The following is a 23,612-nucleotide window of genomic DNA, read 5'->3' on the forward strand; positions in this document are numbered from 1 at the left end:
ATATATATATATATATATACTCACATATACATATACATATATTTATATAGCAGCTATGACCTTCTTGCTTTAGTTAGTTAGGTTAATAGACTACGATAAACTCACCTTTTAAAGGTAGGAATTTATTCATGTATGTGAGTCTGTGTATATAGTTGCACACAAAAGTGAATATGTATGTTTGCAAATAAATGTGTGTGTGTAGTGTTAGGTTTGTGTTTTTTTGATACCCGAATATGTCAATACATTTTTTATTGATATCTTGATTCAGGTCCATTATGAAATATATTTGTCAAAAGTTGTTTTCTATAGAAAAAAAAACAAAAACCCAAGAATATGGGGCCCTTATAAATGAAGGTTGTTTTTCGTTAATTGTGTTTTTGGTCACCTTCACAAGGTTGTTTTAGAAAGAATGTTGTAAAATATATATCTATCCATCCATCTTTCAAATAATCTCTCTCTCTTTATCTATCTGTCTGTCTATCTATTTATCAATCTATCTATCTATCTATCTATCTATCTATCTATCTGTGAGTGTGTGTGTGTGTTTATGTGTCTGTATGTGTGTAAGTAAAAAATACACACACACATACAAACATATATGTCTCAGTTGAATGAAGATTGTTTTGATGTTTATTTATTTTTCACTTGTTTGTTTGTTGTCTTGCATGTATATCAGGTATATGTTTATGCATGTAGGTGTTTTAATTATTAGATGATTCCATTTTTAATTGGTTGTAGGTTTTCTTCCCATATTGATTTTTGGGTTATTTTTATTTATTCATCTTCATCATCATCATCATTGTTATTATTATTATTATTATGATTATTATTATTATTATCATTATTATTATTATTATTATCATTATTATCATTATTATTATTATTATTATCATTATTATTATTATTATTATTATCATTATTATTATTATTATTATTATTATTATCATTATTGGCATTCAGCTGGCAGAAGCGCCAGCATGCCAGACAAAATTCTTAATGGCATTTTACCTGTATTTATGTTCTGAGTTCAAATGCCACTGAGCTCAACTTTGCCTTTCATCCCTTCAGGGTCGATGAAATAAGTACCAGTTACACACTGGGGGTTGATGTAATTGACTAGCCCTTTCCTTGAAAATTTCCAGCTTCAACCTTCTTCAATAGTCTAAAACTTTCAAGCCATCTCAGAAAAGCCATTGCTGGTTTAGTCAATTAGGTGCCAGACTACCAATTACCAAAATCTGGGCCAGTCTTCATGATTTTTCTCAGAGCTTCTGAGGATCATAGAATGAAGAATGAAGAAAGTAACCCTCAGACTGGACACCTGGCTTGAATGCTTACAAGAAAGTGGCCTCTACTAAAGAAAAACAAGGACCAGATAATAGCATATTCAGATCCACAGGGCAGTGTGTGGCACAATCAGTAGATCAATAGTGTGTGGCACAGTCAGAAGTCTCATAGGAGAATGCTTGGTACAATCATGGTTCCTCAGGATAATACACAGTGAAATCATTAGCTCTACAGGGAAGTCTGTGGAACAATTAGTAGAGTCATAGTACAGTGTATGGCACGTGTTCTGTAGAATATCAGAGGCCTTGAGGAATTTCATTACATGCATTTACATCCTTCTATTTCAAATAAGTCAGAACTGTCTCTGCCCTTTCACCATTCCAGAGTCAATAATATGAGCAACAATTGACTGGTTTATTGAGCCCCTTTTTGAGATTTTGAGGCTGTCCCTATCAAATACTTGACTCCTTGTTATCTCCCCGAAAGTTTTTTGTTTGTATGTTAGAAATCATCATTGTCAATTAGGGTGGAGAACTGGTCAGATTGGTAAATGATCAGGCATAATGCCTTGTGGTATTGAACTGTCTCCTTTTATTGTTCTCTGTTCAAATCACATAAAGGTTAACTTTGCATTTCATCATTCCAAGGTTGATAAACTAAAGTACCCATAATGTACTGGAGTTAATATAATCTGTAATAAGCAGGACTGATTTGAACTCAGAACCTCTGTTCTCCCAAAATGTGTAGCAGCATCACTATCTTAAGTATATTTATTATTATTGTTTTAATTGTATTTCTTTTTTTATTTTCATTTTGTGTTTCTGTTTTGTATTAGTCATGGTTAAAACAGAGTTGAAATTGATCCATACAGAGTTAGATTATAGTTAATAATTATTTATTATTGACAACAAACCTATCATTTTTCACATTGTGGTTTCTGACTCTTTGGAAAACTGGCAACTGCAATAAGTCATCAGGTTGGCAGAGCTTTTGGGTTATGATTGAGAATATTCTTAGATGATTTATTGAGTATTTGATGGCCTTTTAAGATCCCACTGTATCATAGAGACAAGGAGTATTTTTGACAAAATATGCTATAATAGTTATTTTTTCTATATTTTGCCTACATCCTAAACTCAAATTCTGCTGCTGTTAACTTTGATTTTCAATTCACTCAGGATTCTGTAAAATAAATATACCAGTTGTTTATTGAGTCAGTTGAATTTATAGTACATCTCACTAGATATCCACCATAAAAGGTTTTGTTAAACACTACTTTACAATAGAAGACACTGGACAAACAGGAATATTGGATGCACAGATGTACTGGACACACAGATCTACTAAATGCACAAATGTACTGGACAGACAATTGTATGAGATATACACAGAAACATATGTAGCTATACACACTAGATACATAAATGTATTCGATATACAGATGTACTAAATATACAAATATAATGGACACACAGGTGTTCTAGGTACACTGGTGTTCTAGGCACAATGGTGTGCTCAACTCACAGATATACTAGACACGCAATTGTTCTAGCATACAGATGAACTAGGTACACAGTCATACTAGTTGCAGTTGAACAAGATATACATGTGCTAGGCATACCAATGTACTAAACACAGTTGTGCTGGACAGAATAATGTACTGGAGAAAATTTGAACCCCTGACTTCTATTTCTAACACAGTTTCAATGTTTCATCCACTGCTCCACTGAACCTATCATGAGAAGGTACTGAGTTCAATCCAACCCAAAGATTAAACATCCATGTATAAAGATATATAGATATCTTATCAATAGAGCAGTGTTGCCTCTGAAAGATGAAGCCATCCATGTTACTGTAACACAGCAATTTGTTTCATACATCATATACCCAACCTCTTTGTTCCATAATCTGGCTGTCCACCCAATCAATGGAACAGCTTGTTCAAGAATTAATGTTTACGTGGTTGAGCACTCCATAGACCTGTGTATCCTTAACATAGTTCTCAAGGAGATTCAGTGAGATACAGAGGGTAACAAGGCTGGCCCTTTGAAATACAGGTACAACTCATTTTTGCCAACTGAGTGGACTGGAGCAACGTGAAATAAAATGTTTTGTTCAGGGACACAATGCATTGCTGGGAATGGAACTCACGACTTTATGATCATGAGCCAAATACTCAAGCCATTAAGCCACATCATAATGAAGGTACAGCATAGTCAGTCCCAGGTGAAACCAGAAGTACAGTATGTCTTGGATGTAAGGTAACCAAGTGTTTTCTGTCCTAAGCATCAGGCTGGTTACCTCTGTTACTGGCTGTACCTTAACAGACGAGCTCACAAAGGATGCAACACTGACTATTTGTCAGCAACAATAATAATGACAATAACAATATCAGTGGCCTGAATAAAGCAGCAGGTTGGCAGAATCGTTTGCTTGATGGCATTTCGTCTTCTTTACGATCTGAGTTCAAATTCCGCTGAGGGAGACTTTGTCTTTCATCCCCTCAGGGTCGGTAAAATAAGTACCAGATAAGTACTGGGGTCAATGTAATCAACTTTCCTCCCCTTCCGAAATTGCTGGCCTTGTGCCAAAATTTGAAACCAATACTATTGGCCTGAGTTAGTTGTTACTGCTTCACAATAGGCTTGTCCATTTTAAGTTACAACAGCAACACCAGTTACAATAATAATAGTTATAATAATAATAATAATAATAATAATACCATTAACAACAAAAACAACAAAAATTAGCCACCTTAATTAGTTTATTTTATAATTCATTTATGGATGTTTTTTTTTTTTTCCACCCCCTTCAAAATTTTCTAAAATCATTTTCCATATTTATTTTCATTTTCATTTTTCTTTGTTTGATCTTCCTACGTTACCGTCTTGCATTCTCTTGGTTCTTCCCTGTCTGTGTGTTAAAAGTTAATTCATCATTGGGTTATAAATTTGAGACTATTCTATAATTAGTAAAATGATTTTTGTGTCTCAGAACCTTGGTAACTATGTAATAAAACCCAAGTGACAGTCAGTACCAATGCTAGAACTCTTAACATGGGTAAGTCATTCAACAATAACCCTGCACAATTTCCGGCAATTCCTACTTTCAGTTTTTTTTATATTTTTGTTTTTCTTTGGCGTTTTTGTATTATTATTATTATTATTATTAGTGTTATTATTACTATTATGATTGTTGTTGTTGTTGCTATATTTTTTTGTTAGTTTTCTTTAAATTAAAAAAGAAATTTTTTTTTTCTCTTCTGTTCAATCACTGCTGTTTTAGTTTTGAACTTTGTGTATGTGTGTATGTACATATATATATATATATATAATATATATATATATATATATATTTATATATTATATATATATATCTGTTTGTATGTATATACACACATAAACAGATGTGTGTATTTACAATGATGGAATCTGCTGTTTTGCAACATTAAAGAGCACCTATTCAGTTTCCCCGCTTGATTCTAGCTGTTTATTATCAACGCATTTTGCTATATATAGGCTTATATATATATATATATATATATATATATATATATATATATATATATATATATATATATCCAAAATTATGTGTGTAACAACAAAAAAAAAGTAGATCTCAATATTGAAATGGTGGAATATATTTGATATAAGATACAACCATGGAACACTCACAATACTTGGAGTTTCTCCAGAAGCCACACATATGAAGTTATCCAATTTCTAGACATTAAATACCAATTTAAAGTTGGATGGTTTCATATCCACAGCTGCCAAGACACTCTGAGTACTGATTCTTAATGTCCCATGCTTATATTTTATACATATATATACATATGTATGTATATATATATATATGTATATGTGTATATACATACACACATGCACACACAATGTTCACTACGTAATTTTTTGAGTTTTTTCTGAGGGTTTTTGTGTGTGTGTGTGTGTGTGTGTGTGTGTGTATGTGTTGTTCTTTAGTTTGGAACAAATTTCTTATAGGAGAATCTTTTATACTTTCTAATACCTACCTGGATGATGTAGTTGATGTAGATGATGTAGAAAATGATGATGATGATGATGATGGTGATGATGATGCTGATCGTAGTGGTGGTACTGTTGTAATTTTCGTGTACATGCATAGTTGTAATAGAAATGGTGGCCAGTGAACAATCAGACGCGACTGTCCTAACCCACAACCAATGCTGAAGTTTACTACCACCATTCATTGTACCAGTAATACACTGAGGCGTCAGTAGCCTACTGGACAAGAATGTTGTTACTCTTAGTTTAGAAAGAACATGTACACTGTTCGACTATGTACACTTTTGGAAATAATAATAATAATAACAATAATAATAAATATTCAATGCTGAATGGAGATGAAGCTGAAAATTTAAAGAAAATGAAAAGAATGAAATAGTGTTATACGAGATTAATATTGACTAGAAATTTTAAGAACTTCATAATAAGTATGCTAGGTAGAAATAAATTAAATAGGTTTATTCCGTGTATCTTCTTTATTTCTTAATTTCATATTCAAATTTGTAATCCCACCAAATAATATGAAGAAATGGTTATCTTCCTTGTATTAACTGCCTGCTAGTTCAGGAAAGCTTCAAATAATGATCTTGTTAGGTTGTCAGGTAATAAAAGCTCTGAAGTTATTTGTAGTACTAAAACTACTGTAGTTATAAACTGCAGTAATTATAATAACTTTTCACGTAGATATAGGTCCAGAAATTTGCCAGAGTAGTTCACTGGTTATGCTGACCTTAGTCCTTGACTACTCTTCTGTGGTTTCCAGCAATGTCCTGCAAAATGCAAGCATTTCTCTGTAATGATGTCAATAAACATTGTCATATAATCTTTGTATGCTCTGATATGTTTTCTACAAGATTGTCTAAAACATTAGAATTTTCCTTCTAGCTACTACATTTATGCTAGATATAAACTACTCTAGTTATAAGTTCTCATATTAACTCATCTAAAAATTTTACACTCGAGGGAGCTTTAGGGACCAATTAAAAAGGGATCTGTGTCATGTTTAAATTTTTAAAGAAATCAGAGGACGATTTGAAATGAAAATAAGGTCATTATTTCATTAATATGGCCCAATTAAACTCAGCACTGGGTGCTGACAAGATATTCTTGGTTAATTAATATTCAAGTATTTGATCCCATCCATTTGTTGCTTTCAAGAAAGCTGGGTCTTTAAATCATAAACTGAAACACACAGCGAGAATTTTTAAAGTTTTTCAATTCTACTTCATCTATATCTAGACAGACAGACAGACACATATATGCATAAGCAGGCATACATCAGCATACACTTGCACTCATACGTATTACACAAATACATTGTTATGAAACTAAAATGAAAAAGAGCTGATATGTGCCTGTAGATGCTCCATCATAGCTTATACACTGTGAAGAACATGTTTGTAAATATACACCATACATAGAGACATGAACATACTTGGACTTTCTGTGGAGAGCATTTGAGGGGTTTTTTTTTTTAAATCATAAGATAACAAGAGTTAATATTCCTCCTCAGGTCACCCAAAAATGCCCTTAAGTATGTTTTCTTATTCAGTTATAGACCCATTATAAATATTCATTTATGTACAGAGCTGAGACAGGCTTTAAACCAAAATAAACTGAGATTAACTTTACATTAAACTATACATAACTTACCTTTTCATTATATTAATGTAAACATGACTAAATCTTTCTGTGACTATTGATTCAAGTTTAAAGCTTAACTTAACATGCATACTTAGGCATACTGGATCTGATGAGGATGTAGGGAAATCTGATATCAGTACAGTGTAATGCTTGATGTTTTTAACACCCAAATAATTCCCCACAGCAAGACTAAGTATGTTTCACTTGGTATTTGGTTGAACTGGTGACATAAAATTTCATAAAGCAATCAAAATGTCGGAATTTCTTCAAAGTCCTGATGGTTTGTGGCTACCGTTTCTTTGAGTTTTGGTATGGTATGATTGTTGTTCTGTGTTCTATTTGCAGCTATGTCATCATAGCTTACTAACACTGCATCATTATGATTATTATTATTATTAGTATTATTGTTTTTCTATTTTTCCGTTTTTGTTTTTTTTCCTTTCACAGTGAATCAGGATAAAAGAAAAGGTAGTTCTTTGTTTTTATGCTCCAAACTCCCAGCTCTTACGGAAAAAAAAAAAAGAAATATACATATATAAATATTCATAAATCAATGCATAAGTGAGACAAAAAAAATTGCAAAAAAAAAAATCACTTTCTGCTCTTTGTTCTACAAAAGATTTTAATAACGACAAAATATATTTATATACATACACACATATCTATTCTGCTTGTATGTTTTCTTGACCTACATTATTACACCATATGGACATAGGATTAGTTAAATTCATACCTCTACACACATGTACGTATATATATATATAAATATATATAAGCACATGTAAATATGCACATGTACATAAATATGTATTATTTAATAAATACAGTTTATATCTTTTTGTGAACTGCTAATAGTTTCATGCGATGAAAACAACTCAGACAGCATTTTATAACATGTCTGGTGCCTTCACACAATCCTCAGGCTCACAGAAAGATATGTATTGTGTTCATTAAATATTGTTTATCTCACACCAGATAGAGAATCTTTTTGTTGACCTTCGCATCACAGAAAAGGTACACTATATATATATATATATATATATATATATATATATATATATATATATATATATATCTGTATGCATGCACATGTATATGTATGTATGCTCACATATATGTGTGTATGTATGTATATATATAGATATATGTATATATATGCACATATATGTGCATATACACTCTCATGTGTATGTGTATATATATATACTAGAGTGAGTCAAAAAGTAATGCCATTTTGTTTAGGACAGGTATAATTACCAACCCAGGAAATGTATTTCCACCTGCCCCGTAAAATTCTGTTGACTGTTCTTTGAGACACTTCTTCACTACAGTTTTCACTTCCTCGTCACTGGAATAATTTAGCGCCTTCAGACTATGGCCCCATGAAAGAGGGTTTGAGAGGCAAACATTATTCCAGTGACCAGGAAGTGAAAATTGTTGTGAAGAAGTGGCTCGAAGAACAGTCAACAGAATTTTACGGGGCAGGGATACATGCTCTCATTCCAAGGTGGAACATTGCAATTGAGAGAAACGGTGATTATGTTGAGAAGTAGGGATGTGATCCACAGAGGACCAGATTCATTTTGATGTATGATACATATTCCTGTGTTGGTAATTATACTTGTCCTAAACAAAATGGCATTACACCAATACAATTTATATGTGTCTGTATATGTATTTATGTACATATGTATTTGCATATACATGCGGACACACATGTATGCATAAAATTGGTATAGATGACAAACAGTTGACTGCCAGACATTCACATTTATGTAATACCTCATTTATTTGGCAAGGTGCATAAATTTGCTTTCCTCAGTCTGCTTGGCTGACAACTTTTATACTCTTAGTCTACATTTTTATAGCTTCAAGCTGTAAGTTGCATTCAGCTTTAAAAGCAATTGCTTTCAAAAGCTTTTTAAACTATTATAGCTTCAGCAATATGCAAAGTATATATAGGTAGGTATTTATAGAGATATACATAGGTATATATACATACATACATACATACATATATATATAAATATATATATATATATATTTACACACACACACATATATGTATACATACACACAAACATGCATACATACATACATACATACATACATACATACATACATGCAACCAAACATACAAAGTAAATTTAGTTGGGTTAGATGGTAGGGAGAAAATGTAATGTTACTATTTCATTCAGTGTTGCTTCATCTTTCTCACGCCAAAATATTTGGAAGTTTTGAAATTGGCTTTAAATCTTATTTTTCCAGGATCAGTGAATTAATGGTGCACAAGAACTACTATATGTATATACATACATACACATTCACCTGGCTGAAACGAATACAACTTATATATATATATATATATATATATATACACACACACACACACACACACACGTGTGTGTAGATATACTTATATATATATGTATGTGTGTGTGTGTGTGAACATATGTGTGTCTAAGAAAATATATAAACAGACATATATATACACACATATACACACACACACACACATATATATATATACACAAAATGGGACAAGGATGCAAAGAATCCACACATACATATATATATATATATATATACACATACATACATATATATATATAGACACACATGTACATATATATATATACATACACACACATATGTACATATGTGTGTATATATACAGGTATATACACAGATGTAATATGTATATATATCTTATATATGCGGATGTGAACAGGTATGTGTGTGTGTATATATATATATATATACACACACACACATGTGTACATATATGTATATATGTATGCATATATATTATAGATGTGTCCATATATGCACACACATTTATATATATATATATATATATATATATACATGCACATATTCACATATATACACATATATATACATATGTTTATGCGGTCACAAACATTGAATTTGGTTAGTATGTCAGTGATTCAAAAAAAGTTTCGCTTCATCTTCATGCATTCATCCATTTTTCTTTCCAGCCCTCTTTCTCTCTCATTCTCTCTCTCACTCCAGCTCTCTCTCTCTTTTTCTCTCTCTATCTTTCTCTTTCTCCCCCAACTTTCACAAACATTTCGCTGTTTTGTTTCGTAATCTAGATGGACATCATACGTTTCGGAATACCTTTGGTAAAATTCTCAAGGACAACAAAATTCGTGAAGGTATCCTTATCATTATTATTATTATTATTAATACTTTTTTTTTCCACTGCAAAGGACTGATTTTTATATATTTTTTTCCAACTAAAATAGTTTATAATAAATTCTTATCCCCCCCCCCTTTTTTTTTTCCTTATGTTGCTAATTCATTTCTACTGATCCATTTTGCATGGTATTATTTAGAATGAAATTAATTATAACGACTCAGAAATAACATTAATGCCTGTTTGATGTTTGTTTTTGTCTTGTAAACATTAAACAAACAGGCAAATTAAATTATTAATCATTAATAATCTATGATGGAATGCAGCTTTGCTTGAAAATGAATTTTGAAAAAAAAAGAAAAAAGAATAAAAAGGAAACTATTTTAACTATGACAAAATCTGATACGTTTAATCTGTTAGGAAGGTTCATATCTGTTTTTATCTGTTGTTGGTTTAGTCTGTTTAATCTGTCTTAAAGCTTAATTTATCTGTTATAAGTTTTAATCTATTATAAGGTTTTATCTTAGTTCTTTGTGGTTTTTAGAAAACATTGGAATCCCTTTTTCAGTTTTTTATTTATCTTTGATTTTCTATTAAAAGCATTTGCAATTTTGTTTTAATTACCACCAATAAGAATATTTAAGCGGGAATTGTCCCCCTTTGTATGTCAGCTATGACATCACATTCTATTTGTTAGATAAGGTGATGAAATTAGAGTTTGCAATTAAAGGTTTTGTGTAAAGTATGATATCACATTCTAATTATTCACTATATAAGGTAATATGGTGAAGCTTTGGGCCTAAGTTTTGATGCCATCTGTTATGTTATTATGGCATTGTATAACAACGCATTTATTATATAATGTGATATGGAAAAGTTTGACATTAGAAGTGTTACATACAAAAATATATGGAGAAAAATAGTGTGTGTGTGACACCATTTTCAGCATGGCTGTTGCCAGTACCGCGTGACTGGCCCTCGTGCCAGTGGCACTTAAAAAGCACCCACTACACTCTTGGAGTGGTTGGCGTTAGGAAGGGAGCCTGGTGTAGCCATCTGGTTCACCAGTCCTCAGTCAAATCGTCCAACCCATGCTAGCATGGAAAGCGGACGTTATACGATGATGATGATGACATACACAAATATGTATGCCCTTTCTTTCAAACTTTAACCTCTCAACACTAACATACAAAGCCACCTTCCTCTGTACTATAGTCTGACTTAGTCGAGAGACATCTCCATCTTGTGAGTTACATAGCTACCTCACTAGTGCTGGTGCCATGAGAAAAGTACTCAATACACATTATTTTGTGGTAGGCATTAAAAAGGAAATCCAGTTGCAGAAATCATGCCAAAGTAGTTAAAAGTACCCAGTGTTCTCCTCTGACTCACTGGATCCTGTTAACCCATCCAACTTGTGCTAGTATGGGAAACAATCTTAAATGATGTGGAGATTTTTTATTCCTCCTGATTTTTCATGCTAGGGGCATAATGAGATCTATTCAGTCTTCATTATAACACATACACAACATTGAACTTGGCCTGTCTTTTCTCTTGTCGTTTGTGCAAGTTGTCTCAGACCATGATAATCAATCCAGATCCATCCAGCATATTTGATTTTTAATTAAGCCCTTCACTCGTTATGGAGCGTAAGCCATCAATGACTTCTCTCCATTTGTCCTTCATTCTGAGTTGCTTTTCTTCTCTCAGATCTTGTTGCATTTGAATTGCTTTCAATGTTTCGGTAGCTTTGCTTTCTTTCTTGGAAAGGGTGTTTAGCTCTACACAATCTGATTTTTACCTCTTTGAAAAAGCAGTCCATCATAGTCTGGTCTCTATTCTTTGATCTGTCCAACATGGGAGGACTTACAAGGAGTTTGCACTCTGTTGAAATAGCTATCAGTGTCATTGAGACCCACAAGCCACCACAACTAGAGCTGGGCATTGTGGTGGAAGCCAATACATGCGAGCATGGAAAAAAATTGGCATAAAATAAGGATGATATATGAGTATGAAAGCGTGTGTGTCTGTTGATTAGGTTTCATTATAAATTGTAGGTTTGTTTTTTTTTTCTTTTCTCAATTCAGTTTCCCCAACACTTTATGTGTTTTCTCAAAAAACTAACAGACCTTAGTCAAAGTAGTATGGCTTGTTCGTTCTAACAACAGTTAAATGACAACAAAAGCAGAACAAAATGAGCAATTCAATTTTCATTGTTATTATTGTTACTGTTGCTACTATTACTACTACAATTGCTTCTATTATCACTTACTACCACTACTATTACTGTTAGTATGAAATAACATAGAGATGACTTTTAATTTGTTAATGAACGCATTAACCAACACATTGCTAAATCAACATTATTGGTAAATTTATTGTTTTTGATGTTGATGATAATGGCAATAATGACGATGACACTGTTGATGATTGTGATATTAATTTTAATGATGTTCATGATGATGTTGTTGCTGTTGCTGTTGTTGTTGTTGAGTGTCAAGTCAGTTCTGATTGAGCAGTAAAAAAAGTAAAGTTACCGTCCCGAATCATGCAAACTCATAAGGGCCGGTTTCCCAGTTTCAATGGCATATAAATTCCCCACCTGGACAAGTCGCCAGTCTCTCGCACAATCATGCATATTTGACAGCTGAGTGGACTACAGCAATGTGAAATGAAGTGTTCTGCTCAAGAATACAATGCGCCGCCCGGTCCAGGAATTGAAACCGCAATCTTATGTTCATGAGTCCAACACTCTAATCACTAAGCTATGTGCTGCCACATTGATCAGCCATAAAGCATGTAGGCTAGATAACAAGATGCAACTCACAGATTCAACTTTTCTGCCCTACCATGTCTCCCTGAAGCTGAGACCCTTACAGAATGCTCTAATATGCAGTGGGAAATTGTATGGCATGCTGTATGATAGAATCCACATAATTATACCTCTCCACTGTCCACTCTCTCTGCTATCCACTCTTTCCACTGCCCACTTTCTCCACTGTCCACTCAGTATTTGAAAGGAGAGAAAATGATTTTGGACAAAAGCAGCAAATTCTAAAAACTAAAGAGCCAAGAGAGAATGTTCTATTTCAAAGTAATGTTTATCGCCACTTCACCATGGCTGTTCCATACGAACTGGCATTACTATCATTTTTTTTAACCCCCAAGAGGATGCCTCCTGCAGCTGGTTATCAATGCAATCTGCACCCAACATATATTGCAAGTTTGGGAGCAAACTCCTACTATCTTCTAGCAACTTGACAGGACCACTAGGCTGGCTGGCTTCAGGCTATTTTTGCCCATCCTCAGCAGTGGATACTTGTCTGCTAACCTCAGGTTGGCTTCAGTCCAGCAGGTTTTTGGTCAAAGACATTTTAGCTGTCACAATCATGCCATTTATTCAAACATGGTGTACTTAAAACTACCATATTGAATGTGCCCTTCTTTTAGGTGTTTGGTCCTGAGTTAACCTTGGCTGAGAAGGCCTTGTTATTGTGTTTCTTGCTTATCATGGCACACGTGAAAGCAAAACCCAGTCTTCAGCAAGGGGACACTACTTCACTTTCTCCCTGCTATGATGGCCTAAATAGCCTGTTGGTTAACTACTACAATTAACCAAATAATCCGTTGGCTACTTGGATCTAAGGTGAGAAAACCCCAGGTAGTTTGACTTTCGTAACTACCAAATAAAGGGTTTCTGCATATGTGTGAAAGTTGGTATGTGTGTATGTGACTAAACATGAGAATGTGAGTATGTGTTTGAATGTGTATGCATGTATGGAAGTGTGGAGATGCTTGTATATATGTATACTTCCCAGGACTAGTCAAGCCATATATATTCTGGAAAGAACCAAAGAAAGACAGGTGTGTGTGTGTGTATATTTGCATATTTAAAACAGAGAGTGCAAGCAGACAGTTAAGTGGACAGTCGGACAAACAGTCTAACAAACAGCTACAAACAGTGATAAGACACCAGTAAATAAAAGACTAGCGAATACCTATTATCAAAGAATTTAGTTTTTTTTTTTTTTTTTTTTTTTTTTTTTTTTTTTGTTATTGTTTTTTTTTTCTCCTGTATGCAATGAATGACTCCAGTCTAATGCTTTGATCTTTGACTTTTGACCTTTGCCTTCTAGAATGATCTTGAGTATTTCATATTATCTTGGCTAGTTGGCATGACAGTTCTTGATAATATTCTTTCTTTTATCTTGCATTGGACATCTTTGATTCAATTTATTTTTTCAAGACGTCTCTTTGTTGTTTTGTTTTGTTTTGTTTTTTGTTTATATTTTTCCTTTCGATTATCATTTTATATTTATTTAATTATTGTTTTTTTTTATTTGTTCTTACATGTTGATGCCAAATCTCTTTACATTCTACATAGCATTTAGAAATTTGGTTTGGTTTGATCAAGTCTTTAAATGAGACAAGAACGAAAATATTATATTATTATTATGTTTCCCAAACAACCAAAGAATCTATTTTGAATAAATTGGTCTTTTTTCAATATTTTTTTGACCATTTATCTTTTCATGACTTTTTTTATATTTCAATAAAAAATGTAATAAAAATAAAAAAAACAGAAATATTTCTAATAGTAATATATTTTATGAGTTTGTAAACCTAAGGTCAATGTAGTGAGTGTCTATCAAGTGAGGTTGACTATTCTTTCTGGTGAGCAAGTTTGCATCCTACTTGTGAGTCTGACAGCAAGATCTCAAAGATGTTAATGTGACTATATATATATATATATATGTGAATGTTTTAGCACCCACTCGCATATATGTGGCTGTTTTACTACACGCACACACATATATACATGTATGTATGTCTGTGTGTGTATGTATGCTAAAATAACAGGCTTTAAAATTTTAGCCGTTGTTAAAATTTGATACCCCAGAAGCACAAGCTAAACAACAACAAAAACAACTGATTATAGACAAAGGTTATTGTTTTAGGTTTTATATCTGCTTTTAAGATGTTGATCCAACCAAAATATACATATATTTTGATTGTTTTGTTTTTCTTTTATTCTATTCTTTTTTTCTTCTTTTTTTTGTTTTGGTCTTAGCTAAATATTGTCATCAGGATTAAAGAATAAAATTTGATTTTTAGTAAGAAACATTCATTTGACTTTAGCTATGTGAATCTCAAAAATGTTTGCTCAGAATTGGTATTTTTAGGTAGATGCTGTGACTCAAATTAAAATATTTTTTCTATTTTATTTCAATTCTATGTGCCAGTGGTGCGTGAAAAGACATTCGAGCGAGTTCGTTGCCAGTACTGATGGACTGGCTCCTGTGCAGGTGGCATGTAAAATACACCATTTCGAGCATGTCCGTTGCCAGTACCTCCTGACTGGCCTTCGTGCCGGTGGCACGTAAAAGCACCCACTACACTCTCAGAGTGGTTGGCGTTAGGAAGGGCATCCAGCTGTAGAAACTCTGCCAAATCAGATTGGAGCCTGGTGTAGCCATCTGGTTCACCAGTCCTCAGTCAAATCGTCCAACCCATGCTAGCATGGAAAGTGGACGTTAAACGATCTTGTTGATGACGATGATGAATTCAATGCAATGGAAATAAATAAGAATCGCATTTGACAGAATAATTTGAACGATACATAGGAAACCCAAGAAAACTTCCTGAATAAAAATGGTTGTAGAATTGGGTTTTAAAATCAGGGGTATTGAGGAATATGAAGAATATGATTACATTTTGATGCAGTGTCTAGAACTGCAGTGGGGTGGGAGAGATAATGCATCACTGTTGTCATCAAATTGGATTTTCAAAGAAGATGTCAAGGCAAATGAAACGATTTTAGGTGAAGGATTAGCACGAGGAGATATATTGTGGGTTGTTGATTAGTTTCATAGTTCTGTCTCAATCAAAGACTTGATCAAATGACTATCCCATAAATTTTCATCAGCCACAGTTATGTAGGCTCACATTATCTAATGTGTCCTTCATTACTGTTCCCAGAGGTCTGACTCAACTGAGCAGATCAAAGATCAAAATTATTCCAATCCTAACCATCCTACACTTCTATATTTAAGAGATGAGGAATTATTTACATTATTTACAATTGACGGATATTTGTCCTCATCTTGTTTGTTGTTAACACATCATTTCGGCTGATATACCCTCCAGCCTTCATCAGGTGTCTTGGGGAAATTTCGAACGGGCATATGGCATAGTGGTTAAGAGCGTGGGCTATTAACCCCAAGATTCTGAGTTCGATTCCAGGCAGTAACCTGAATAATGATAATAATAATAATAATAATAATAATAATAATAATAATAATAACATCGAAAAATACCTTAGGAATGAGAACCCAGGTTCGAAATTTCCCCCAAGACACCTGATGAAGGCTGGAGGGTGTATCAACCGAAACGTTGTGTTAAGAACAAACAAGATGCGAACAAATATCCAACAATTGTAAATAATTTAACTAACCATGCTGTCAATTTGTTAAGACAGTATATCTAGGACTACATTATCCACTATATTCACCCCTGATTTTGTTGTTTAACACCAGGTCAATCATGATGTTGTGGACCAATAATAATAATAGGTATTGCAAGTCTTCTGTTCAGGAATTGTCTACCTTAGAGTATATTAATTAACATTTCCTTTCCTTGTCGTTATTGTTTAACATCAGTCCAGTCCTAATCTAACAGATTTTTATCACCAAAGGTTTTTCAACCAAACCAAACCAAACCAAACCAAACCAAACCATTTTTTGTTTGTTTGTATTTTTTTTTTTCAGTCTTATAGTATTATAGTATCCAATATATTATTATAGTATTATAGTATCCAATATATCCTTCCATTTTTAAGACAGTACAGTGTAATTAGCTGCCACTTTTAGCAGATCAAGTGATCAAGTAGAAGCTGCCTTAGTAACTCATAAATTCATGGTGGTCAGGGTGGGGCATCTTTTTTTTTTTCTTTTGCTAATGGTAAAACTGAACCAAAACTGGATTCTTTGAGCAGCTGATTACTTCAAAAACATTTCTTTCTCAGAAAAGCATTCCGTAAGGGCTGTGTGTGTGTGTGTGTGAGTGAGTGTACATGTGTATGTATGTGTGTGTATATGTGTAATACATTTTAATACCTTTTTCTTACCCTTTGCCTTTTCATTTTGATCTTTACGAAAGTTTATAAGCATATATATATTATATATACACACATCTGTACATATATATTTATATATGCAAATGTATATGCATGTGTGTGTGTGTGCATATATATATATATATATATATATGTGCACTCATACACTCACATATACATATATATGCACATATACATGTATATATGTACATAGTTATATATATACATATATATATTATTGAAATGTTAAATACACTACTGTGTCGCCATCTATTGATCATCCAACCCTCTGCATGTCTTATTAATATATCATCACCTCCTTCACTTCCCCTACACATCCTCCACCTTCACCTCTTTTACCTGCCACTTTTTCTTGTTTTTTTTTTATTTATTTATTTATTTTCTTGACCTCATCTCCATGTCATTATCGTCGTCGCCACCACCACCGTCACCTCTCACTTTATTTCACGTCAAAACTTGCACCTATCATCTTTGTATCAGTCGTCACTTTGTCATCACCGTCATTGCTCTTGTTGTTGTTGTTGTTGTTAGCTATGCACATGCACCTCTTTTCAAACTTTTTCTATGCACTTGTTAATCTTTTTTATATAGTGACCATCACCTAAGAATTCAAGTCTAATTGTAGACAGACTCGTTCACCAAACTTTGTTTAATATTATCACATTTCACCTTTTTCTTCTTCTGCTTTTTATAATTATATATATATATATATTATTACTATTATTATTAGTATTATTATTACTATTGGTATTGCCTTTTCTCTGATGTTGTTCTCATTAATTATTTCTGTCATTTTCTGAGGTTTAGTTTTTTTTTTTGTTTTTTTTTTTTGCTTTTGCTTCATTTTGGGGAGGGTTACCTTTGTGGTAACATTACTGTAGCTATTCTTTTTTTTTTTTAGCATTATTATTATTATTATTATCATCAAAGGTGGTGATCAGCAACCTGGCAGAATTGTTAGCATGCCGGACAAAATGCTTAGTGGCATTTCATCTGTCTGCATGCTCTGAGTTCAAATTTTGACCTAGCCATCGATAAAATTAGTAGCAGTCAATCATTGGAGTTGATGTAATTGACTTACACTTCTCCTCTGATCATTCTGCTTTTGTGGCAAAATTTGAAACCATCATCATTATTATTATTATTATTATTATTATTATTATTATTATTCAGTAGTTTTATTTTTATAGTGTGCTTTCACTTCACTATCGAGCACAGCTCTGTGTGCCTTGGGTGTGTGTTGTAGTTTGCTGTGATGCTCTTATTATTATTATTATTATTATTATTAATGTAAAAGTAGTGAACTGGCCGAATCCCTCGCACATGGGACAAAATGCTTAATGGCGTTTTTTACAGCTCTTTACATTCTGCTGTCATCTTTTCAGGATTAGTATCCCTTTAGCATTTCAACTGGCCATATCTGGCCCAAATATTCTACCTGTGTCTGTCTTATGTTCAAACTGACCAGGTCTGGCTTCTTACAACAATCCTACATCATCACTCTAAAACTAAGCAGTCACATCATGAAGCTACGAGATAACATGTGATTAATTCAAAACAATGTGAAATAATAAGCCATGACATTTGATAACATTATCTGAATGCTAAAAGGATAAAATAAATACCAGCTGAACACTGACGGAGGTGTTATTGTAATCAATCACTGACCCTCCAAAGTTGCTGGCTTTGTGCCAAAATTAGAAAGAATTATTAATATTCTGCCACTGTTACTACTAGTTTCACAAAGTAACTGTCATATACTAGGGTTATTTACTTCATTCTATTTTTCATCTTCAACATTTAGTTTTCTACTTAAGAGTAATTAAATCAGACACTCCCTGATATCAAAATCAGCTTCAAATTTTGTTCTGTTTTGTTCTTTTTCTTTTTTCTCCTTCCTTTATCATTACTAATATTATCATTATTATTATTATCATCATTATTATTATTATCATTATTATTTTCGCTTTTACATTCATTTTATTCTGGGAGAGTTTTTAAAATGGTATACTTTCATTCCCACTACCCACTACTGACATAACTATTTCTGGTTTCCATTTTTTTTTTCTTTCAGTTTTCAGTTTCTCTTGTAATTTTCAGCCTCTTATAACAAATCTCTTTCAGTTACAGTTCCCTTTTTTTCTTTAATAGCCTTTCCAATAAGACCACCCTGCCTGGAACATCCATACCAAAATGTTCATTTTTAAGCTATAATTATAATTGTCATTATATTTACAATGATATTAGGAGATTTCAGTTGATCCAATCAATATTTATATGTTGATTTATGTATACACCTATCAATATTTAAGTTAGAGATAGTCGTGACCATAATTCCACCTCTGTGGAATTATGGTCATAAAAGTCTTCATTTTTTCAGAGACTTGCTGACTCTGTTTACATAAGTTCTTAACATTTTCTCAATAATATTTTCAGTCACACTAACCCTTGTAAATATTCTTGTTTCAATATTCCCCTTATCCAGTACAAGAGTTGACCATTTAACTTCAAGAGGATTGACAATTTTCTAACTACTGTTAAAAATGGAAGGCAGAATCTGTCAATTGATATATTGCTGTATATAGTTTAGATTCTTCGTTTGACTTGGCTTTTATTACCTGAGGTCAATAAAATAAAGTACCAATCAATTAATGGTATCAGTATGATTTTCGGTCTCTCCTATCGAACTTCTAAATTTGTGCCTCTGTAAAAATGATGAGATGGTGCATTGCCTGAATCGTTAACGCATCATACAGAATACCTTGAAGTAGTTGTTCTGACCTATTACATGCCGAGTTCAAATTTCACTTGGGCCAGCTTTGTCATTCATTCTTTCAGAAATGATAAAAGGGTGGTCAAATATTGGTGGTGGCTGGAGGGGGTCAGTTTGACCAAAGTCCTCACACATGTGTCCCCTGCAAAAGTTAGCAATCGTTTAGGGCCAGAGTAAAGAAATCAACTGGTGTGAAACTTTGGTTAGAACGCAGTGCTTAAGGAGGGCAAGACATGAACTATTAACATTACTGCTTGCCGTTTGCTATCCCAGCCAATAAACCAGCTGTAGTCACTTTGAAAACATATTGCGATACAACAAATTTCTTTATAAGTTAATAAAATTAGTTAAACCCATTTAAAAACATTTTATTTATTTTTTTTTTTTTTAGAATTTCATTTTCTGTTTACTTAGGATTAATATCATTTAATTTTTCCCTTTTCCCTTCTCTTTTTATGCCCAATTTTTTTTTCTGTTTATATGCCAAAAAAAAAGATTAATTTAATTTTTCTTTTTTCTTTCTTTCTTTTTCTACCTACCTTATTTTTCTGGATTCCTCTCTGCAGAAAGCCAAAAATATCTGATTTTTTTTCCTTTCTTCATTTAGCATTTTATTCTCTCTCAGATGGAAATAGTCAGCATTTTAAGAACCAGAGCCAATTTTTTTTTCTTTTATATAAATCATAAATCTAATTTTATAGCTTTAAATTTTTGCCAGTTCCCTTTTGCATTTTTTTTTTTTTTTTTTTAATTTCATTTCATTATTAAATTTATGTTTATTATTTTTTAATCTCTTAATTTCTGATATCTTGTGCATATGTGATGTCATGCAATAATATGAAACCCTTTCATTGCAGTTTTTAATGTAATATTGCTTTTATTAAATTTATACTTCGGTATATTTATCTGTCTATCCTATATATCTGTCTGTTTGTCTATCTATCTATCTATCTGTCCATCTATCTATCTATCTACCTACTTATCTATCTGTATGTCTGTCTGTCTCTCTATCTATCTATATATATATATCTATCTATCTATTTCTATCTATCTATCTGTATGTTTATCCAACTATCTATTTATCTAACTGTCTGTCTGTTTGTTTGTCTAACTTTCATGCTATTTGTCTATGTACATGTACGTCTGCTTGTCTAGGTCACTTTGCTCATTTATATATATATATATATATATATATATATATATAAACCTAAGGATATTGTTTCCATTATGAATTGTTCTGCCGCATTATTTCATTTTGTTTTCCATCTTTTATTGTTAAAAATAATTTCCCTGCCATGCATCTCTTGTATTCTCATTTTACTGTTTTGTTGTGAAAGAACTTGATCTTTACTCTTGCATGTAATTATGATTTTTAACTTCATGAATTCATTAATGTTGTACAGCAAGGGTGGACATTGATTGAAAAAAAAAAGGTGAGAGTGATTAAAAGGAATTGAGACAAAGGTGTATGTGTGTGTGTGTGTGTCTGTGTGTGTGAGAGAGAGAGAGAGAGAGAGACTGGAAAAAGAGTACAAGCCATGGTTGAGAAAGTGTGCTGTAAGACTGAGAGAGAGACAGGGAAAAAAGAGATTGGTGTTATTCTATCTTGATTACTAATTAGTCATTCTATTTTACCTTCATGGTTCCTCAGGTAAAACCAGAATGGAGAATGTAGGCCTTTAGTTCACATAGATCTACGTTATATGATACTAAAAAGTTTATGCAACTTCCTAGTATGGTTTAGGAAGTCATATTGAGATCAATGGTAATTTGTTATCCATCTTGAAGAATCCTGCAATAAAGTCTACCAGCAACACTTGAGTCAAGAATAAGGTTTCAATTCTCCAAGTGCCTACTCTGACATTTTACCTTGTTTGGTTGTAAAAAAGGCATAATTGTCCTAGAATCACACATCAAGCATATAACCCTGCTTGCTTCAATATTCCTACTCGACAATCAGACTCTGTTTGCTTCACAAGTGACGGATTTGCAGTAGAATAAATATGAACGTAGCTGTTGGAACAATAACTCCAGAAATAAGCAAATGAACCACAGAAAGCGAGGAAGAATAGTGGCTGTCGGCATTGTTGTTTAACATGCCAGAGGTAGCAGCCAGATCTCCCTCGAAAATTAAACTGTACCAGTTTAAAAAGAGGAGACATATGTACATCCAGAATAATGTTGCAGTCCTGAATATAATCTACCTTAAATAAGAACAGGCAAGCAAAATCTATGGTACAGGTTCAATACTTAAGTAAGTCATTTTCGCTAGATTTGTTCCTTAGGTCTGTAATGTTTGTTACCTGGAAGTTAATTACCTGGAAGTTAATTACCTGGAGAGAAAAAAGCTGGATGCTGTCAAGCTGGGGGCATATAAGCCCTCGACAGAAAAAAGTAGGATTTCCTGTATGCATAGGACTCAAACAAAGAGATGTGGGTTCAAGTCCCATGCATACGGGAAAGCTTATACGCCCTGTTATTAGACTATTTTCGTTAGTCATTGCACGGTGATTGCTATAGGCTTTAAGCTTATAATATACTATTATTATTATTATTATTATTATATATATATATGGCCCATAAATAGCACCATTAGAGCCAAATCGTTACCAGCGTTGCCTTCTAGTACTTGTGCTGGTGACACGTTAGAAAATCATTCGAGCAAGGTCAATGCCAGTGCCGCTGGACTGGCTCCCGTGCAGGTGGCATGTAAAATACACCTTTTTGAGCGTGGCCATTATCAGTACTGTGTGACTGGCACTTAAAAGCACCCACTGCACTCTTGGAGTGGTTGGTGTTAGGAAAAGCATCCAGCTGTAGAAACTCTGCCAAATCAGATTGGAGCCTGGTGTAGCCATCTGGTTCACCAGTCCTCAGTCAAATCGTCCAACCCATGCTAGCATGGAAAACGGACGTTAAACGATAATGATGATGATGATGATGATGATGATTGCTAACTTGTTCTTGTCATGTTCCAGGCAGGCTTTGATTGTATCAGGCTTGTAATGAAAGTCAATCCATCCATGATCTATATGCAGAATTACATTTGGTGGGAGGGTCTGGGATTCTTAATTACATTTCAACAATTTCGTAGCCGCATTCAGCAAGGTTATACACTACAGTCAGGCTTCTTACATTCTCCAATCTGGTTCTTTCTTGTTCCCTACTAAACTCAAACGACACCAGTTCAGTTTTTAAGCAGGTACCCGTTTATTGTCCCCTTTCAAAGGTAAGTGACCAGCTGTCATTACGATGTGTGTGTCACACTGTCCTTCTGTTCAGATTGAGGCTGCTGCAGCTGTCGCTATTTATTTTTTATTGTAATTGTTGTTTTTATTGTTGCTCCCTCGCTCTATTCATACCGCCACTGCTGATGTTGCTGCTGTTGCTGCTACTACGACCTTTCATTGTCATTTTCGAAGTTTCTCCCCTCCCACAAATGTTTCTGTGATGTAAAAACCTCACCCCAACACTATCACCTAATGTTGTTGTTGTTGCAGTTGTTATTATTGTTCTTGTTAGTTTCTTTCTTTCACTTTTTCTTTTCTTTTTTTCTTATTTTTTTTA

At 33.2% G+C, this 23,612-nt stretch overlaps 1 protein-coding gene across 1 annotated transcript in view; it reads left to right on the forward strand.

The window, feature by feature from the left end:
- The window catches only part of LOC106876693 (protocadherin Fat 1-like), a 46,544-nt gene that overhangs the window by 17,325 nt on the left and 5,607 nt on the right, over positions 1 to 23,612 (forward strand). The window contains exon 3 of the mRNA XM_052972511.1: positions 10,094 to 10,156. Coding sequence (XP_052828471.1) covers positions 10,094 to 10,156 — 63 coding nt within the window. The remainder of the gene's footprint in view (positions 1 to 10,093; positions 10,157 to 23,612) is intronic.

This window comes from Octopus bimaculoides, chromosome 13 (genome assembly GCF_001194135.2).
Source record: "Octopus bimaculoides isolate UCB-OBI-ISO-001 chromosome 13, ASM119413v2, whole genome shotgun sequence".
Classification (NCBI taxonomy): Eukaryota; Metazoa; Mollusca; class Cephalopoda; order Octopoda; family Octopodidae; genus Octopus; species Octopus bimaculoides.